This window comes from Octopus bimaculoides, chromosome 8 (genome assembly GCF_001194135.2).
Source record: "Octopus bimaculoides isolate UCB-OBI-ISO-001 chromosome 8, ASM119413v2, whole genome shotgun sequence".
NCBI lineage: Eukaryota > Metazoa > Mollusca > Cephalopoda > Octopoda > Octopodidae > Octopus > Octopus bimaculoides.
This window is the reverse complement of record NC_068988.1, coordinates 27,716,306-27,736,688: the sequence shown is the minus strand read 5'-3', so window position 1 is coordinate 27,736,688 and position 20,383 is coordinate 27,716,306. Positions and strand designations below refer to the sequence as shown.

Below are 20,383 nucleotides of genomic sequence, written 5' to 3'. Positions count from 1 at the left end.
GTTTATTCCCTTTGTTTTATTCTTAAATAATTGTAATTTTTTTGTACAGCCATGATTAGTAGTAGTAGTAGTAATAATAAAAAATAAATGTGCCCTTTTCAAAGCCTAGCCAGGCTCATGGGCCCGGTTTCCCGGTTTCACTGACGTATGTGTTCCCCAGCTGGATGGGACGCCTGTCCATCACAGCGTTACTCATTTTTGCCAGCTGAGTGGACTGGAGCAACGTGAAATGAAGCGTCTTGCTCAAGAACACAACGTGTCGCCCGGTCCAGGAATCGAAACCACAATCTTACAATCATGACGCTGACACCCTAACCACTAAGCCATGCACCTCCACAGTAGTAGTAGTAGTAGTAGTAGTAGTAGTTGTAGTAGTAGTTGTAGTAGTAGTAGTAGTAGTAGTAGTAGTAGTAGTAGTTATTTAGCTCCAACCACACCCATCTCATCTTTTTGCTATCTAAGAATACCATATCTTGACCCTGGGGAAGATTTATCTCTCAACTGTTAAAATGCCACAGAAATCAGAGATAACCACTGAAAGCCTTCGAGGGTGGTACTCCAGCATGGCTGCACTCGAATGACTGAATCAAGCAAAAGCTGAAAGATAAAGTGATATTACACAAACACCTATTTGAGACAGAAAAGAGAAACAAACTTACTGACAATCGAGATCCAGAATTCAGATCTTGTCACATGACTTACTTCTCTGCTCTGTTTCAAACTGGTGCTTTTTTACAATGTCTAGTATTTAGCTGATACTAGATTCATAGTATTAGCAAAACAAATTATGGATCTTCAACCATCTGTTGTAGATAACACTCTTAGAAAAATTGCATGTAATGCAAATAACTGGGTGAGCTAATGTATGAAGAACTTAATTAAAAAAAAATAAATTAAAATAGTGGCATAGCTTCATTATCTGCAAAGAAGTTGAACCTTATACTAGTAATCTACTATCTTACCAACTCTCTCATTTTACTGTCACTATTGTACAGGGGACTTGTGTACTGCACATGGAGCTGAAAAATGTAGAAACTAAAAACGAAAGACTGAATACATTTTACGTAAGAGATAAGACTAACATGAAATAAAGCATTACATTTTTTTCTTTTTTTGAAGGAGGGTTTTTTTTATCTAAAGCGGATGTAAATTGTGTGATTAGGAAATTTGCTTCCCAACCACATCGTTTCAGGTTCAATCCAATTGTATGGCACATTAGGCAAATGTCTTCTATCATAACCTTGGACTGACTAAAGCCTTGTAAGTGAATTTCATAGACAGAAACTCTGTAAAGTGGTTGGCATTAGGAAGGACAGCCAGCCATAGAAACTTTGCCAAAACAGACAATAGGAACCTGGTGGAGCTCACTCCGTCTTGCCAGCTCCTCTCAAACCATCCAACTCATGCTAGCAGAGAAAACAAACGTTAAATGATGAAGATGATGAGGATGATACATAGACACACACAAACACACACATTTGATTAATGAGAAAGATGGAAGATATGAGAATGTTTTGACCATCTAGCATTGATTCCTCACAGGTGGGAGACTGAACATCTTTTAACTGAGGAAGGTTTACATAATAAAAGCATTGCTCTTTTCCACAAAAATGTATTTTGTTTTTATACACTTATAACATTTATAACAATCGTCAACAAGTTTGTATTGTCAGTCTAGATTCTGAGGTAAAATACTTTATGTAAAGAATTTAAGAATAGATAAGTCAATAAACAAACTTGGTTACATGTTCTTAAGCATATATTTATTTAACTCTCTAAACAAAGTTGTGATTACTTTCAGTGAAAAGTTATTGATTTCTGGGAAACATTTCAAGTTTAGTTAAATGTATCTAAGCTCAGAAACTGTGCCTTCCGTGTCTATTTTAGTTATTTCATCAGTTTCCTAAAATCACTCGAGTACTTTATGTTTAAACGGGTTTTTTACCCCTACAGAGGTCAGTTGTGAGTATTGGTACAAGATGACTCAGCAGTTTTCTCAGATTACCACCTTCATACATTCAAAAGAAAGAAATGTTATGTTTCTTATAAATCCTTTTTTATTGACATTTCTCTATGCAGCTGCTTGTCTTTCTCAAACAGCAACCAAATCTCATCTCAAACTCTCTGACTTTAAAAGAGGAAGGTATACATTGGATAAGGTAGTCTTGGATGTACAGTGGATTGTCCCATTGACTTCAACATATGAGAATCTAGCAGTCAATATTGTAATTGTTAGATTACTCACACAAATTATTTGTTTTCAGTGGTGAAAGCTTATGTATGACCATTTTGGAAATGCTGATAGCAGAACGTTGGTGCAAATGTTAGCCACAAGCTCAATGAACAACATATCTTAGGAATTTTGTTTGAACTCTCCATTTACTGAGTTAGTTGCCTTCATCACAGCTTAGAGTCCAACACACCTTCACAGGTTAAATGCACACCTGGTCATCAGACCAGAAATGCTAGGTCTTCCTCAAACTCATGCTGACATGTAAAAATATGTAAAATGAACCAATTAACTAACAATCAACCACAAAGTACAAATTACAGAAAGGATTGTCACTTGGGTGTACCATGTTTTTAAAATGCTTTACAATATCTAAATCATTAGTGTGAGTCCTGCTAATAATAACTTATCAACTAATTAAATTTGATAAAATAAGAACTAATGATATATTAAGGCTTATTTTAATTACCTACATTTACTTGTTTCAGTCATTGGACCATGGCCATGCTGGAGCACTGCCTTGAAGAGTTTAATCAAACAAATTGACTCTTGTTCTTGTTTTTCTTAAGTCCAGTACTTATTCTATTATTGGTCTCTTTTGCCAAACTACTTGGATGTGGGGATGTAAACAAACCAGCACCAGTTGTCAATTAGCATTGGGAGACAAACACACACATGTATATGACAAGCTTCCACATAGTTTCCAGGTACCAAATTCACTCACAAGACATTGGTCAAACCAGGGCTTATAGCAAAAGATGCTTGTCCAAGGTGCCACACAGTGGGACTGAACATAAAACCACAGGGTCAAAAAGTAAGCTACTTAACCACACAGCCATGTCTGTGCTTATTAATTATATTATCATCTTAACTTCTTTTATTGTCTGTAACCGATTGAAATCATAATTAATTGAGTTTTTGTATTTATTTCAGTGAGCCAGAATATCAAAGACATGAATTTAATGGATTATGGTATGTGGATTACTGTCGTGATTCTGCATTTATTGGCAATTGTTTGGGCTGTCGTGGCTGCGGGATTTACATTGTTCAATTTATTTGGTAAACCAATAGAGACTATCACTGGACCTTTTGGTCTCTACGTATGGAATGGGTGTGCTGGTAAGTTTATCACTTTATTGCTTGTGGTCCAAAGTTTCAATATGTAAAATGTTCGTTCACCCACACACATTTATAACTCAATAAACTGAAAGCAAATATGAATTGCATCTACTTTGCTGCTAATCACTCATTGTGCTGAAGTATGCCCATGACTTTATGACAAACAATTCATAACCTAATCTCTCTTATCTTTGATTTGTTTCTGTCGTTGGACTGCGGCCATGCTTTGAAGGGTTTTGTAGAACAAACCAATCTCAGTACTTACTGTTTCTTTTTTTTTAAAGTTTTGTATTTTTTCTGTCTGTTCCTTTTTCCAGATTGCTACATTACAGCGACATAAACAAACAGGACTAGTTGTTAAGTACTTGTAGGACAAATACACACACATGCACATACACATTCACACACACACAAACACATCTGTCTGTTTGTCTACATACATATACAATAGGGCTTCCACACAGTTTCTGTCTACCAAACTAATGTTCAAGGCATTGGTCTACCTGGTACTACAATAGAAGACACTTGCCCAAGGTACAAGAAGTGGGACTGAACCTGAAACCACGTGGTTGCAAAGCAAGTTTCTTAACCTCACAACCATGCCTACACCTTGTAGTAAATATGTGTCAAAGAGTAGGCATCACTGGCATTTGGCGACCAATAGAATCATTGGTTACAGGTTTCCAAAGGCTAAATCACTGGTTTACCACATAATTGATGAAGAAGTGAGAGAGAGAGTGTGTGTCTGTGTATCTATCTATCTATCTATCTCTGTTTATCTTAAAATAATACAGGGTAGCAAAATTTTAGAAATTTTTGTACCAGTGGCCTAGCATGTATAAAAAGTCAATTGACAACATATTTTCCATATAAGATTAGTGTACATTTAAACACAAAAAGAGGTGACCCTTAACAGGCTGCCTTACATGCTAGAAGGAACAGTTAAGAGTAATTTCGAAAGGAATGAAAAGTAAAAACATTTACCATGTTTTACAGCCAGACCTAGGTTTCGAACTTTAATTAGCAAATAAAATATTTTGCTAGGTGAAGTTCTCATCAGTGGGTACACCAAACATTAACATATAATTTAAAGACAAAATAACACGTGTCTCATCATTATACATTATAATTTTTTCTGAAGTTAGTCAACATTTTTTATTTGCTGCCGACTGAAACTGTGCTTAGCTTCTTTATTAAATATTTCTTTTTCTCTTTCTTTTTTGACAGCATCCTTCACTCTGCTTTCAATCGTGATCTTTCTCATCCTCTTCAAAACAAGTATCTACGACGAAAATATCTTTCAACAGGCTGAAATTGATTCTGGGTGGAGATCTGTTGGACTCTCTCACCCAAGCTGGTCATTCTATATAAACCTGGGAGCCCTTGGATGTTTCCTACTCAATATTTTGTTGCTCAAGATATCAGATGTGAGACCTTGTCGCCCCAAACCGTCAAAAGAAGAGAAAACAACACATGATGATTTTATATACTAAATATTCACACTATTTTCTGCATTCAGAAGCACTAATACTCTTTCTTTCCAGTCTACTCATGCCAAAAGAACTCAGGAAATATTACTGTTAAATTACTATTGTGTTTTGAAGAAAAACTGTCTTAGTTTAATATTTACTCTTAGCGTTCGTTGCTACTTGTAACATTAGACTATATAACTTTCCATCCTCACATATTTCTTCCTGTTATTCTTAGACTTCTACTTTCACAACTTCCATTCATTTCATTGTAACCGTGATTATGTTCCATCAATAAATTGTATCCTTAAAGTTTTTTGGAAAATTAAATAAAGACAAACTCATTGTATTTTACAAAATGTATTCTTGTAATGTTACCTTGAGAAAGCTTAGATAGAGAGGAGAGGGACAATGCTTTATTTTACTAAAAAGTACAACTTTGGAATTATGTATTTCTTCTTGGAATCTGCCCCACCACCTTCTTGCATACCTTTTATTTGTCTCGGGGTACAATGCCTTTGCTAGAAATAGCACTCAACTCAAATATGTCTTGCAACAATGGACACATTCAATAATGTGATTCTAGACAGCGCTGAAAAAAATGGGATGGCCATGGCTGGAATGAAAGTTCCTCAGTTGAGGTGGACCAGCAACTGACACTATAATCAACAGAATCTTGTTATTAACTAAGGAACCATTTTTTACATCAATTATTCATATATTTCTGGTCAAAAACAAGACATTTTATAACCAATATCCAGAACACAGGAATCTGGTGTCCAAAACTTTCCCTAAATTATTTCCATCATACATAAGTTAAAGGAAATGGAAACAATATAGTCCATTATTGAATGTTGATTTCTGAAGCCCCGGATAGGAAAGAGGAGGAAACGGGAAGATATTTCAAGGGAGGTAATAATGGCCATCAATATGAATTTACGAGTTGTCTTCCCATTATCTAGTTTGCAACATTTTTGATATTCCTATCCTCCCATACTGGAAATATCTTGCTATGTATAGGCCATAGAAAAAAGGTCACTGTTTTTTAATAAAAGCATTTCACTACCAGCAGTAATGCCCAGTGGAAGAAAATGAACATCACTCACACATTTAAGTCCAGGAAAGAAAATACCACAAATTCTTTATTTTCCCATGGTTGGACATGTTCTCATAGAATATTCAAACTAAATAACAGCTTGATAATTGTAAATGAGTGTCAATTATATGAGCTGTATTAAAACAGGGACACACAGGATGTTCATAAATCCTTTTTACAACTTCCACTATTTATTGCATTGTACCATCTAGATGTTTGATTGCAGCCATGCTGGAGCACCACTTTTAGTCAAGCAATTCAGCCCCAGGATTTATTCTTTGTAGGCCTAGTACTTATTCAATCAGTCTCTTTTGCCAAACCACTAAGTTACTGGACATAAACACACCAACATTAGTTGTGAAGCAATGGTGATGGGGTATATAAACCCAAATACACACAACAGGCTTCTTTCAGTTTCCGTCTACAAAATCCACTTACAAGACTTTGGTTGGCCCTAGGTTATAGAAGACACTTGCCCAAGGTATCACTCAGTGGGACTGAACCTGGAACTATGTGGTTGGGAAGCAAGCTTCTTACCACACCTGCACATATCTATCTGGCAGGCCTCTTTTCAGCTTTTGTTGGCCTGAGACTATAGAAGACATTTGCCTAGGAATCTTTAACTACAGGTCAAAGAAAGCCAAATTTTAAATAGCACAAACCAGAACATCTAGTTAATCCCCACTGCTAATGTGGAAAGGTGAGCCCGTTCTTTATACAATCTAATATCACCACCATTTTAATGATCCCTTTTCCATGCCTGTAGGTGATATGTGGAAGTTCCAAAATGAAGGACATTGGCTATAGAAAATGTCTCAATAAAACTGACCTATGTATAAAAAGTGGATGTTAAAATGACAAAGCATCTTAGCATCCAGCAGCTAATTTGAAAATTCAAGAAACCAAGAATTACATATTACGGTTAACATAAAATGAGCAAAATCAAACCCAACAAATTTGAGCACATATTTATTACGGAATTCCAACAATTTGTGAGATAAGAAAAACCAGTTTTCTTTCTTAAATGTCCAGGGACAGAGACAGGCAGACAAAGACAAAACAAGTGTAGTTTATTTGCCACATTAACTTATAACAATAATTGCTATAAGTAAATATTACAAATTTTAATGTTTTTCATTAATTGAACATATTTTGCTGAATTGGAATAACAAGAAAACACCTCAAATATCAATTAAGAACAATTATTTTGTTTTCCACTATAACACAATGAAAGAGATGAAATGATCAAATAGATAAGTTACTGAACTTGTCTCGCTGTGATTTCAAATTCCATGCAATTTTATATGAAATGTGTGTGTGTGTGTTGTTTTTTTTTAAGTAGTGGTGGCTGAATACTCAGATGCATTCTCATTTGCTTCAGTTTAACCAAGTTGCTGTGGGTTAGAGTACTTAGATTTCAAAGGAAAAGTCAATAACAGTTGACCCTCCATGATACCCAAAGTGCAGTTAAGAAATGTTAGACATTGGATAAATAATTTTATAGCACAATAGTCACAGCTGGCCAGAGAGGTGGCTTACTGGTTAAAACATCACTAATTCATGTTGATTATATCCAAGAAAAAAAAAACAAACTCAACTCTTATTTACTCAAAGTTCAACATGAATGAAGGTATCTGTCAGTGGCTATGCAGATAATGTTTTTATTTAGTTCAAATATGTTAATATATACACAATTTATGTACACCACTTCCTTACACTTCATAAATTAATAAAAGGAAATGATTCTGAAAAGAAATTCATAATACTTTGTAACAAAATTACATGTTGAAGGATTTACAAATTACTTGAAGGTGATGTGAGGTTAGCTGGTTTTTTAAAAATTTATTCGAAAATTTCTTTACATGATGGCTACTTTATGTGTAACACAGCTTCTAAATATCCTAAACAGTAATATCAAGATAATTTCACAATATTACAGAAAATCCTGGCAAATATCAAAATGTTTAAATTTTATCAAAAATAATTTTTATTTTGTGGAGTTGAAATTTCTTATTTAACATCCCTAAAAATTATTCACTCTTGAACTATAATAAAGTAAGCATTTAAAACAGGAAAATATTTGCATCTTTTTATAACTAATAATACTCTGGGAAGTTTAATTTTATAATAATATGGGCACATTTACCGAAATTAAAAGTTGAGCAAGACTTAATGACTCTTGTTATATTCTTTTAAAGAAAAACGAATCTGGAAATGAGACTAAATTACTCACAGGTTAAATTTATAGATAGCTTAAAAGATTCCAAGATAATCAAGTGGATTGGTTATAAAAATTGTTTTCTTTTCTTGAGTGATTAAATTTCATCTTTCAATAACTTACAGATATTTCAGCAAGAATTCATTAATCTAATTTAACTTTGAAAATTAGAAATTAAATTGCAACTAAAATCTCATCTCATTTGAAAGGCTTCAATTGTCCAAGTTGTGGCAACAATTTGTTTTTAGATATAACTTTCATGAACTAAAGAAACATGAAAATTTTACTAGAAAAGCTCTAATTGATTTCATTGATAAATAGCTTTTGCTAAAAAATTATTTACATTAAAAATATATATATAAAGATGAATGATAATGGTGTGAAAAGTTTGAATTTAAAAAAATTATGGTTCTTTTCATTTGTTTGATGAAAACTTTGTAAAGACACACTAGAAAAATATCCAAGAAATATTCAGAGAAAAACCACATTTGTTCTGAAAATAAATAATGTGATTCCAGAATTGTAAGAAAAAGCCATACATCTTCAACATTGATTCACATCACAAAATAATTAGATTCCAGCCAACCCACAGAAAGAGAGAGAGAGGTTCTACTGAAGGTTATATTCTTTTGCCACCTGACATAGATTTGGTTTTTATTAAGTTAAAGAATATATGAAGCTCTAATAGTTAAATAGATGGTGAGTCTATCAAACATGTATTTAACTAAATATAAGATCATACATTGATAGTAAAATTTTCATTTCTAACAGACAACATGATAAAATGAAAGAAACAAAAAATTTTTACAATTCAATGAAGAACATAATTGAATTTCCAAATAGATGATTTCTTTTGATTCTTCGCTAATGCAATACTAACATTCCACACAGCACTTATGTAATAATGACGCAGTAATACTTTTTCCAATAAGTCGTTTTATATCTTTCAGCAAACACTCAAACACACACAAAAATGAATATTTTAGTGAATCTGTAATATCTAAAAGTTTAACTGCCGTAAACCACTTCGATGAGTTCTTTCTCCAGCCCATGACCTAGATTTTCCTCGGAAGTGTTTCAAATCACTGGAATGATCACTGTGTAGCATTGGCTTGTAGGTTGGAGGTTCACAAAATTCCTGCAACATAAGAAATAACTTATTAACTACAATTTAGAATTAGCTGCATTAAAAACTACTTTATATATATATATATATATATATATATATATATATATATATGAGAGGTATTGGTATCTAGTAGACCCAAGTTGGAAGGTAATGCTATGTAAGGACCATAGTTAAACTATCAGTTCAATAATGATATGACTGAGGAATAATGCAGATCTTGTATGAGCACCATCATCACCATAGGACTGGCCATTCTAGAGCACTGCTTTGAAGGACCAAACTAATCACCCCCAGTACTTATTCTATCAATCTTTCTTGCTAAGCTGCTAAGTTACAGGATAGAAACAAACCAACACGAATTGAGGACAAAGTAAGGGAGACAAACACAGACATGCAAGTGATGGGCTTCCTCATTGTTTCCACCTTCCATATTCCTTCACAAAGCTTTGGTCAGTTTGGGCTATAGAAGACACTCAACCAAGGTGTCATGCAGTAGGACTGAACCTAAATCCATGTGGTCAAGAAGCAAATTTCTTAACCACACAGTCACAAAATTTAAACTTGAAATTTAAAAAAAAAAAGGTAATTTACAAGAAAGTAAATATAAGAATCTATTATGAAGTGAAATACAAAATTAAATTTTAAACATTTTATCTCTGGTATTTAGCAATGTATCTTCCAAAATCTGGTATGATTCCATTTCTTCTTGAAACACTTAAATTACTAAGCTTTTGGTCTTTCATCACAGTAATTTCTGATTTAGGGTACATGGCCAGCACTTTTTGAAAGAATAAATACTTGATTGATAGTGTACATTATTGACTCTGACAGAATGAGCCGACCTCAATGAGATTTGAACTCAGAACATAGAGAACCAGAAGAAATACTTCAATGGACTTTTCTAAGTGATGCTCTTACATTTCTGCCAACCCATTGCCCATAAAAAGAAACTTAGAAACAATTACCACACATTTCTCGAAGAAAGCTTTGTAACCACCATCAAGAATATAAATTTCGGGGTAATACAGAAATGGATAACAGCTTTCATTTGCATTTCGGTCTCTGCTTCTTAGGAATTTTGCTCTGAAATTTTAGAAGTGAGAAATATTAGAAACTTTAGGAGAAAGGCTAATTTACAAACACAACACATGGTATTGCAATTTAATCCTTTAACATAAACCTGACAGGTCTAGCCTAAATATTCTTATCTGTTTTATGTTCAAACCATTCGGATCTGGCCTCTTACTCTTATCTTACAACAGCCTCAAAATAAATAATCTCAACACTGAATTCTCAAAGCTACAATGTAAATAAATTAGCATTACATTTGACAGAGTAACCGGAATACTAAAGAGTTAATCCTCAACCATTCTCATAGCATTCATGAAACTCAAGACAAATTAAATACTCATGGCACCAAATATCAGAAGAGTGAAAGACTCAGGCAGAATATAGGCCCAAACCCAAAACAGCAAAATTACATTAACCCTTTAGCATTCAAATTACTCTGTTAAATGTATGGATTATTTGTTTACAGTTTTGAATTAATCATACATTATCTCAGCTTTAAGCTTTCAATGATGTGACTATTTTTACAGTAACATAGAATAGTAGGCATGAAAGGCTGGTTTGAACATACAAGGTAAGGTATGGGATTGAACCTACAAAGTTCACATCTGAGGCAAAAGTCTGAGCAAGGTTGTTTTGTAGAAGACCAGCAGTCTCCTATACATACATAGTAGTCTCCCTTCTCCACACCACCGATGTTATCTAAGGGAAAGGCAAAGGGGCTGATACAGCTTGGCACCAGTGACATCACAACTCATTTCTACAGCTGAGTGAACTGGAGTAACATGAAATAAAGAGTCTTGCTTAAGAACATAATGCACAGGCCGGTCCGGGAATTGAACTCGCAACCTCACGATTGTAAGCCCAACACTAACCACTGAGCCATGTGCCTTCACTGAACATGTAATTGGTAGAATAATTGAGCCAGATATGGCTGGTTTCAAAAGCTAGAGGATTAACACATTCATTGCTAACACCCTACTTCAGTCATCTCAACATTCTACAAAATTCAAAGAAAGAAAGAAACCAGTCCTACAAAGTTTAAAATAAAAGCACAACTACTTACAACTTTGGTGCTCTTTCAGAAGAAAATTCGCAATGGAATACAACAATATCTCTTTTTGCTGAATCACTAATTTTTGGGGGATTTTCTAAAAATTTCTTATAAATGCTGTTTTCATCATAAAGATTTTCTGCTTTCTGAAACAAAGATTTCAATATTTAAATATTTCGCATGAAGCATACTCAAATCTTGCTAATATTTAACCCTTTAGTGTTCACATTATTCTGCCATAATTAATGCTTTTTTATCCACATTGTTTTGAACTAATCATGCATTATCTTGTAGCTCTGAGGTTTTGATGAGGTAGCTGTTAATCTTTAAAATGTTATTGTCGGGTTGGTGTGAAAGACTAGATCTGGTCAGTTTGAACATAGAATAGGCAGAATACTTTTGGCTGGATATGGCCGGTTTAAATATTTCACAATGAAACATACTATGTAGATAAGTAAATAAGTTACAGTTGTTTAATGAAACTAGTCTAAATTCATGATTATTTTAGAATTTAATTGAAACTCACAAGGGGTGTATTTTGGTCAGAAATATTGTAGCGAAAGGGTTAAGGCAATGCCCCAGCATGGCCACAGTCTAATGGCACCAAACAAGTAAAAAAGATAAGATAAATAATGACTTGAGAGCAGATATAGAAGATCACATGGGATCAGACATGCCACCCAAATACCTTAAGTCATAGAACTGAAAAGAGATCTTGAAAGGTAAAACTTACCTTAATATGTCCACCTTCAAATTCATACGGATAGCGACAATCTATTATGGAGTAAGAATTTATTTCATAATCATAGTGCCCGTGTAATAATTCTTTTACCTGTCAGTAAAAATAAAAAGGAGAGAAGTGTTTGACTAGAAACCATTGAACTCAACCATGTAACAATGAAAATAGCATGCCATTAGTAAATTTTTCCAGCGATGAGGAGGAAACCAGGCTGCTGGAGTTCTGCAGTGCAAATGAACTTATGGTTTGTAATACTAACTTCAGGAAACCTGCCAGTCCCCTATTCACCTACCGATCTGGTGGACACACTAGTTAAATTGACTACCATTCTCACCAAGAAATGGGAAACATGGCTACTTATAAATGCCAAAACCTTCCAAAGTGAAGAATACACCCCATAACATAGATTAGTTGTTAGTGACTTCAGGATCAGAAGACAACCAGTATGGAAAAGAAGGGTCTGGAAGCTTAGGGATCCTGAGAAAGGACAGATTTAGAAACGTATTACTCAAAGCTTTTGATAAAATAGAGGAGAATATAGCATCACATGATGTGGAAGACAACTGGAGGTTCCTATGGGATAATCTGTTGAGGGCTACTGACCAGATTTGTGGACAGTGCAAAGTCCCCTCTTGACCTAAGGTAACATGGTGATAGAACAATGTAGTTGTCAGGGCCATTAGGGAAAAGAAACAGGCATGGAAGGACTGGAAGAACAGTGGTAGCAGGGAATTGTATCAGATTGCCAGAAGGGAAGTAGATAAACAAGAATTTGCCAATGTTCTGCACTGTGAGGACCAAAGACTTGAAGCATTCCATGTTGCAAGAAAGTGTGCAAGAGAAAATTGTGATGTCGTAGGAGAGAAATGTGTCCGCATGGATGATAGTTCACTTGCATTTAATGAGGTTGCAAAGCGAGAGACTTGGAGACGCCACTAGGAAAGGTTGCTAAATGAAGAGAATCTGCCGAATGTCGACTCAACAGAGGAACCAGCTATCTGAATTGACAGGTAAAGCAGTTCAGGGTATGAAGACAGAGAAAGCCCTCGGCTCATCAGAAATCCCCGCAGAGATGCTTAAAATACCTAGCAGTGTCAGCTATAGCCTAGTCACTTGTATAGTCAATCAGGTGATACATGGAGTCATACCCAATGACTGATGTGGCAGCACCATAGTCAACTGCTACAAAGGTAAAGGTGATGCATTAAATACAAATAATTACAGAGGTATCCAGTTGTTGGATCAGGTAATGAAAGTCACAGAGAGGGTAATAGCCCAACTAATTAGGGAGAGAGTTTAGATGAGATGCAGTTTGGGTTTGTGCCAAGGAAAAGCACCACTGCTGCTATATTTCTGGTAAGACAGCTGCAGGAGAAATACCTAGCTAAAGATAAACTTCTGTTCCTGGCTTTCGTTGACATGGAGAAAGCCTTTGACAGGGTCCTCCTGATCCCTTATCTGGTGGTCAATGCGGAACTAGGGATAGATGAATGATTAGTGAAAGCTGTACAAGCCATGTACAGGAATGCTGTCAATAAAATGAGGGTTGGCAACGGGTATAGTGAAGAATTCCGGGAAGGGGTAGGGATCCACCAAGGATCAGTCCTCAGCCCTCTCTTATTCATCATAGTCTTCTAGGCAATAACAGAGGAATTTAAGGCAGACCGTCTCTGGGAGCGCCTCTATACTGATGATTTTGCTCTAATAGCTGAGTCACTATCAGAACTAGAGAAGTTTCAGGTGTGGAAGCAAGGCCGAGAATCGAAGGGCCTTAGAGTCAATTTAGCAAAAACCAAAGTCTTAATAAGTAGGAGTTAGACCTGCTGCCTTATAAATTTTTAATATTAAAACATGCAAACTAACTCTGTAATATTTGAGTCCTTTTAATCTTTAGTGAGACAATATTGCCTATCAAATCAACACCTCCCACCCTTACACCCAACATCACACAAACTGAATACAACAAAATAAGGACTTTTTTATTTTTTTACATACAGTTTGAGGAGTAACTGACTTCAGATATCCATGTTTTCCAGTTATTGTTGGTAAGCAGTATGTCTGAAGAGGAAAAACAAAAAGAAAGGGGTTTGGAAAATTTAGTCTCACAACAAAGACTTTCTCTGAACAAAATTCAACAAAAAGTATATACAACAACTTAATCATTTACCTTTGATGCATCGCCAATTAAAGATGGATTATGTGATATTCTCTGAACAGCTGCCTTGATCTGAGCCTCTGTCTCTGAGTGAGAACGTTTTAAAATTGGGGATATCTATAAGCAAAAATCAGAAGATTACTTTCACTTGCTCACAGAAATGTCACTCATGTATTACCATGATGTTCTATCCCATGAATTTTCTGTTTTATTTCTACAATAATTATTCAATTTCAGGTATTTTAAGTACTAGATTAGTAGGCTCCCTCATCAAGCTAGGAACAGACATAGCAGTGTGGTTATGAAGCTTGCCTTGTAACCATGTCATTTCAGGTTCAATCCCACTGCATGGTGCAAGGGGCAAGTGTTTACTACTATAGTCTTAAGCTGGCCAATGCCTTGTGAGTGGATCTGGAAGATGGAAACGATGTGGAAGCCTATTGTGTGTGTGCGTGCGCATAAATATACACACATACATATATACAAGAGGGTATTGATAAGTCCTTGGCTTTTGGTAAAGGAAAATACAGGAGAATCTTTTTTGATTGTAAATTCTCGTGTATGTCGAGAAAACACTACAAGACTTTTTTAAGAGTTAAAACAATATACATCAAATTCTTACAAGTTATTAAAGAATTTTGAAATTTTACCTTTCCATTTGTCGGTCTCCGCCGTTTTTGATAGACAGGTGTATTCTCATCTTTTATTCGATCACGCTTGTTTATGGAACGTCTTCTCACGTCGAAGGATTGTGTGCGGAATATGGATTTTGCAACACGCATAGTCTAACAAATGAGAAGAAACCGTAACAGATTAATGTATGGAAACTTACAGATGAGAAATACTTCAACATCCAATGATCCAGTGAATAGAACTTACAGTGAACCTGTATAAAGGCTGAAATGACAGCACAATTTATGGGGACCTGAGACATAGAGCAACAGAAAATCAGAAAAATTTCAGTTAAATTACAAGTGAAATTCTATTCTTATAGCTGTGTGGTTAAGAAGCTCACTTTGCGACCACAAGGTTTTGAGTTCAGTCCCAATGTACATCAACATGGGTAAGTATCTTCTAGTCCCAGGTCAACCAATGCCTTGCGAGTGAATTTGGTAGATGGAAACTGAAAGCCCATCGCAAGTGTGTTTGTGTCTCCTCTATCCACTTGATAACCGCTATTGGTTTGCTTATGTCCCTATAACAATTTGGTAAAAGAATAAGCACCAGACTTTAAAAAAAAAAAAAATGAAGTACAGGAGTGGATTTGTTCAGTCAAAACCCTTTATGGCAGTGCTTTAGCAGATCTGCAGTCCAAAGACTGAAAGACGAAAAAGGTTTACGACAAGGAAATAGGAGATTGAACAGTTGCAAAATCAAATGCAATAATTCTTAAATGTTCAACATTTAGTTTGTAAGCCTGTGCTTTCATCATCAAGACTATTTTGACAAAATAAACTGTAACTAAACTACCACAAACTCATAGTAAAAGGATGAATATTTTCAGCAGTGATTTCAACTAAGACAAGTAACAAACTGATATCTACAATAACTTGTAAAAGAAAAATTTTCACTGACTGAATATTCATTACCTGGCCTATATTTTCCAGCAAAAAAGTTGAATTTTTCAAACCAAAATTTACAATCAAAAAAGGTATATTGACCTCTATTCTAAGATAAGTTTGGGGGACCTAAAATTTCCATGTGAAATGCAGCAGGATTGGGAAAGATAATGACAAGCTTTGAATGTCTACATGATATGTAGGGATCTAGCTTCACCCTGCCTGAGATTTGAAACCAAATCCACCTGCTTGTTGCTTCTCAAAATGAGCGGGAAATCTTCCCCACACCAGATGATTGATGAAGAAACACTCAACACCCTAGGACCTGTGCTGTCAAAGAAAGGTCAGTCCTTTAGTTAAGGTTTGACCTACATAACTGACCACTGTCTATATAACAGAATTTCTTATCTCTCCCTCTTATGTGTCAGCTATGACCAAGGAGCAACACGCTCTTTTGTGTTAGCCATGACCAAGAGCAGCACTTTCCTCGGCCACAAGAAAGATGATGCCACCTCTATCCTTTCCAGTCAGCACTGTGCATTCCTTACTCTTTCACTGTCTATTGACAGACATCCTTCTTCTACATTATCAACTACTAACCAGCAAGCCATCTTTGTTGTCCCTATCACTAGAACTGCTACAGTCTCTTTACCTGTCAGGCAAACGAATAAACATATGTAAATAATATTTCTTCCTTCTTGGTGTCGATTCTTTGATGTTTACTGTTATTCTGACACGAGAACCTTGAAGCGTTACATCTATACACTCGATCATTTCAACCTGATATAGCATATCACATCCAGCCCGCTACATGCATTCAACTTGAATGCCTGAAAATATGGCATTTTTCAAATGTGAGGAGCCTTAAGTTAGAGATTACCAATGTATTTTTTATCCAAATTTCATGGATCTAACCCTTTAGCATTCAAATTCAAACCAACCGTATCAAGCCCAAATAGTCTACCTATGCTACCAGATCTGACTTCTCACATTTACCTTACAATGTCATTCTAAAAACAAACAACATCTTTGAAATCTCAAAGCTATGAGATAATGCAGGATTAATTCAAAGCCAAATGCATTAAAGGAGTGCCTAAAACTCATACAAAAACAACCGTCTTAGAATAAATGCTTTAACCCTTTAGCATTTAAACAGGCCACACTCAGCCAAAATATTCCAATTGTTATGTTCAACCCAACCAAATCCAGTACCTAGCACCTTCTGTACAAATGTCATACTAAAAATAAGCAATCACATCACTGAAATCTCAAAGCTATCTCATAATTCACGATTAGTATGAAGCACTGCATTTGACAGAGTAATCTGAATGCTAAAGGATTAATTTTTAAAACACTTGTTAAATATAAGCCAAGGAGTGGCTGTGTGGTAAGTAGCTTGCTTACCAACCACATGGTTCCGGGTTCAGTCCCACTGCGTGGCACCTTGGGCAAGTGTCTTCTACTATAGCCTCAGGCCGACCAAAGCCTTGTGAGTGGATTTGGTAGACGGAAACTGAAAGAAGCCCATTGTATATATGTATATACATATATATATGTATGTATGTGTGTGTATATGTTGTGCATCTGTGTTTGTCCCCCCAACATCGCTTGACAACCGATGCTGGTGTGTTTAGGTCCCCGTAACTTAGCGGCTCAGCAAAAGAGACCAATAGAATAAATACTAGACTTACAAAGAATAAGTCCTGGGGTCGATTTGATTTGACTAAAGGCAGTGCTCCAGCATGGCCGCAGCCAAATGATTGAAACAAATAAAAGAATAATAGAATGAAAGAATATATCAAAACAAAAGAAAATAAAACCAGTTTTACTTACAGTTGGTGTGTCATCTAAGGAACTTCCAAATCTGTAGCTGTTTGTGTTTTCAGCATTCTCCAAAGCTTGTGAAGATAATGGTGCTTCAATGAGGCTTTTAATGCTGTCTGATACTGTCTATAAAGCAAAACAATTATGGTACAAGAGTTTGCAGAGGACAGAAGAAAATATAAATGAATTAAACGCCACCACAGAGCTAACCATAATTAAACATGGATGTGAGTATTACCTCTGCTGCTGTGTCCATTGTTTCCAAATGATCAGAGAAACCATCATCTCTTTCATTCTCTGTTTTTTTGGGGCTGTTATCTCGTTGCAAAAATTCAATATCCTGCAGGTAACAAATGGCACTTCATGATTAAACAGGTTGCAGGAAAATTACTGACAAGGACATAAACAAGAAAAAGAAGAAAAAACACAAAGACCTAGAAGCAAAATTTCTAAAGCAAAAAAAAAAAAACGAAAGCCTAATAATTACAACAGGCAGAATTTTTAAGCCTCGCATACCTCTTTCTTTATCAAAGGAGCTGAGAGAGAGCGATGAAATTTTCGATTGATCTCGAAGTCCAAACTGTCCTCAAACATTTTCACTTTACGTGGTGGCATTCCCAAGGGTGGCACAAACTGAAACTGGTCCTCCTATCAATGGAAGGAAGGAGAGGGAGGTCAGACTAGTGCACACACACAGCCTTACAGTTAGTTGTCACAAGTGTGTCAAGCTTGGAGTGTATTCCAGTTGAACCACCAAGCTAACATTCAGCCCTCATAAAAACTTGTTTAATTTTTTCTTTTTGTAATAAAAACATTTGCAATATGCTTCAAATATAATTACCTATGTAAACCAAATATTCTATAGGAATTTCAACAGAATTCCATATCCAGCTAAGTGAATAAATTAAAAATTTCAAATATAGAGTTAGTTCATCCTCAGCAACATGGAGAATATAGAAATTTCCAAATTTTGACAATTGATAATTAAAATGTTCAAACCGTATTTACAGTTCAGGCTAACTTATGTCCTAAAATAAATAAAAAAAAATTAAAAATTGGTTATCATGTAAAAAAGAAATATGTAAATATCAATGAAATTCTTACATTATGTCTGCATATATATACAGGGTGGGTGAAAAGTAAGCAGGCGCTAAAAATTGGCAATAAAATCCATATTCCTTTCAAAAATTTATTGAAACAAATGATACATGTTCTTTATTACATGAGAAAACGAAAGTAAATCTTCATATTTTAACTTACGCACTGGTGGCATCAACCAGTTTCCTCAAACTGGCAATGAATGGAATTTACAAACCTTCTGAAGGACAGTCTGGGACACCATCGAGAACCTCCTGAATTCGTGTCCCCAAGTCCTCCAGTATGCGAGGTTTTGTCTTGTACACCTCCACTTTTGTGTAACCCCACAGGTAAAAAAAGTCACATGGAGCGAGATCTGGACTTCCAGTCTTCAGGTTTTAGTTCCTGCACATACTGGGGTTTCCATGGATGAAAATTCAATTCTTTATGCAACACCGTATGTATTGTGTCTTGTTAGTCCACTCTCACGAGCTACTTGAGATGTGAATTTTGTGGGCTGCGATGAAACATTTCTTGCACTGTTGCCATGTTCTCCACTGATCAGGATCACTTCTTGCATCGTTCACAGAACCTGTGGTCATCAGCTTTGTATGACAACACTGTCTCTGGACATAGTGTTGCATGCTTACCTTTCCATGGATGCCACCACCTCTGAACCAAAAACAGAATTCCACACTTCATAGCGTGCTGCTATCTTAGCTCGCTCTTGAACAGTCAAGCGACTGACCATCGGGAAAACAAGAAATAAAAAATCCCCATTAGTGTTGTCTGTTTAAAAAATGTTTTCATCGTGACTTCAGTGAAACTGAACATTCTAAAAGCAACTTCTAATGCCTTGTTACTTTCCAACCACCCTGTAGACATCATACCAAACAAGAGAAAATAAATAAAAGAAACATTGAACAATATAATTCCATGAGTTTTAATTACTCACCCTTTCTTTTTCATAACCCAAGCCACTGTCTCTTGAATTGCTATCATCTTGTTCAGTCTCCAAAGGACTATCCACGTATTCAAAGTTTTTCACATCAAATAATGGAGGTGCTTCACTATTTGTAAGAGAACTCTGTTTTAACTAATGAAATAAAAATCTAACAGTTAATTTTTGGCAAAATTAGCCTATTTACAAAATACATATAAATCTGACTGGAAACAACATGTGGTAATTATGTCTTTCAGTAAAGTTGGGTTCCCATGGCCTAGACCAATGATTCTCAACCATTTTTGCCTACGGATCCCATTGATTCCTATTTTACTCTAGAGAATGAATGGGAGAAAGAGAGGCTGCCGTATGTCGACCCAACAGAGGGACCAGCTATCCGAGTTGATAGTACCAGGGTAGATAAAGCAATTAAGAGTATGAAGACAGGGAAAGCCCCCGGCCCATCAGGAATCACTGCAGAGATGCTCAAAATATCTGGCAGTGTTGGCTACAGCCTAGTCACCCGTATTACGAACCAGGTGTTACACGAAGGAGTCATACCCAATGACTGGTGTAGCAGCACCATAGTCAACTGCTACAAAGGTAAAGGTGACGCTTTAGATACAAATAATTACAGAGGCATCAAGCTGTTAGATCAGGTTATGAAGGTTACGGAGAGGGTCATAGCCCAACTAATTAGGGA

General features: G+C 35.6%; 2 protein-coding genes across 4 annotated transcripts in view; one reads left to right on the top strand and one right to left on the bottom strand.

Moving 5' to 3' along the window:
* LOC106880875 (clarin-2) overlaps window positions 1-5,177 on the top strand; it is a 26,918-nt gene extending 21,741 nt beyond the window's left edge. For both annotated transcript variants that reach the window (XM_052970000.1, XM_014931030.2), the window contains exons 2-3: window positions 3,164-3,349; window positions 4,577-5,177. In XM_052970000.1, coding sequence (XP_052825960.1) covers window positions 3,164-3,349; window positions 4,577-4,842 — 452 coding nt within the window. In that variant the 3' untranslated portion in view covers window positions 4,843-5,177. The remainder of the gene's footprint in view (window positions 1-3,163; window positions 3,350-4,576) is intronic.
* Window positions 5,178-6,870: 1,693 nt separating this feature from the next.
* LOC106880873 (M-phase inducer phosphatase 1) overlaps window positions 6,871-20,383 on the bottom strand; it is a 24,909-nt gene continuing 11,396 nt past the window's right edge. The window contains exons 5-15 of one of the 2 annotated variants that reach the window (XM_014931025.2): window positions 19,693-19,833; window positions 18,177-18,308; window positions 17,899-18,000; window positions 17,670-17,786; window positions 14,928-15,062; window positions 14,290-14,394; window positions 14,118-14,180; window positions 12,117-12,215; window positions 11,396-11,529; window positions 10,227-10,344; window positions 6,871-9,270 (exon numbers count right to left, since the gene is read on the bottom strand). In XM_014931025.2, coding sequence (XP_014786511.1) covers window positions 9,133-9,270; window positions 10,227-10,344; window positions 11,396-11,529; window positions 12,117-12,215; window positions 14,118-14,180; window positions 14,290-14,394; window positions 14,928-15,062; window positions 17,670-17,786; window positions 17,899-18,000; window positions 18,177-18,308; window positions 19,693-19,833 — 1,284 coding nt within the window. In that variant the 3' untranslated portion in view covers window positions 6,871-9,132. The remainder of the gene's footprint in view (window positions 9,271-10,226; window positions 10,345-11,395; window positions 11,530-12,116; window positions 12,216-14,117; window positions 14,181-14,289; window positions 14,395-14,927; window positions 15,063-17,669; window positions 17,787-17,898; window positions 18,001-18,176; window positions 18,309-19,692; window positions 19,834-20,383) is intronic. The other variant, XM_014931027.2, reaches the window with a different exon arrangement.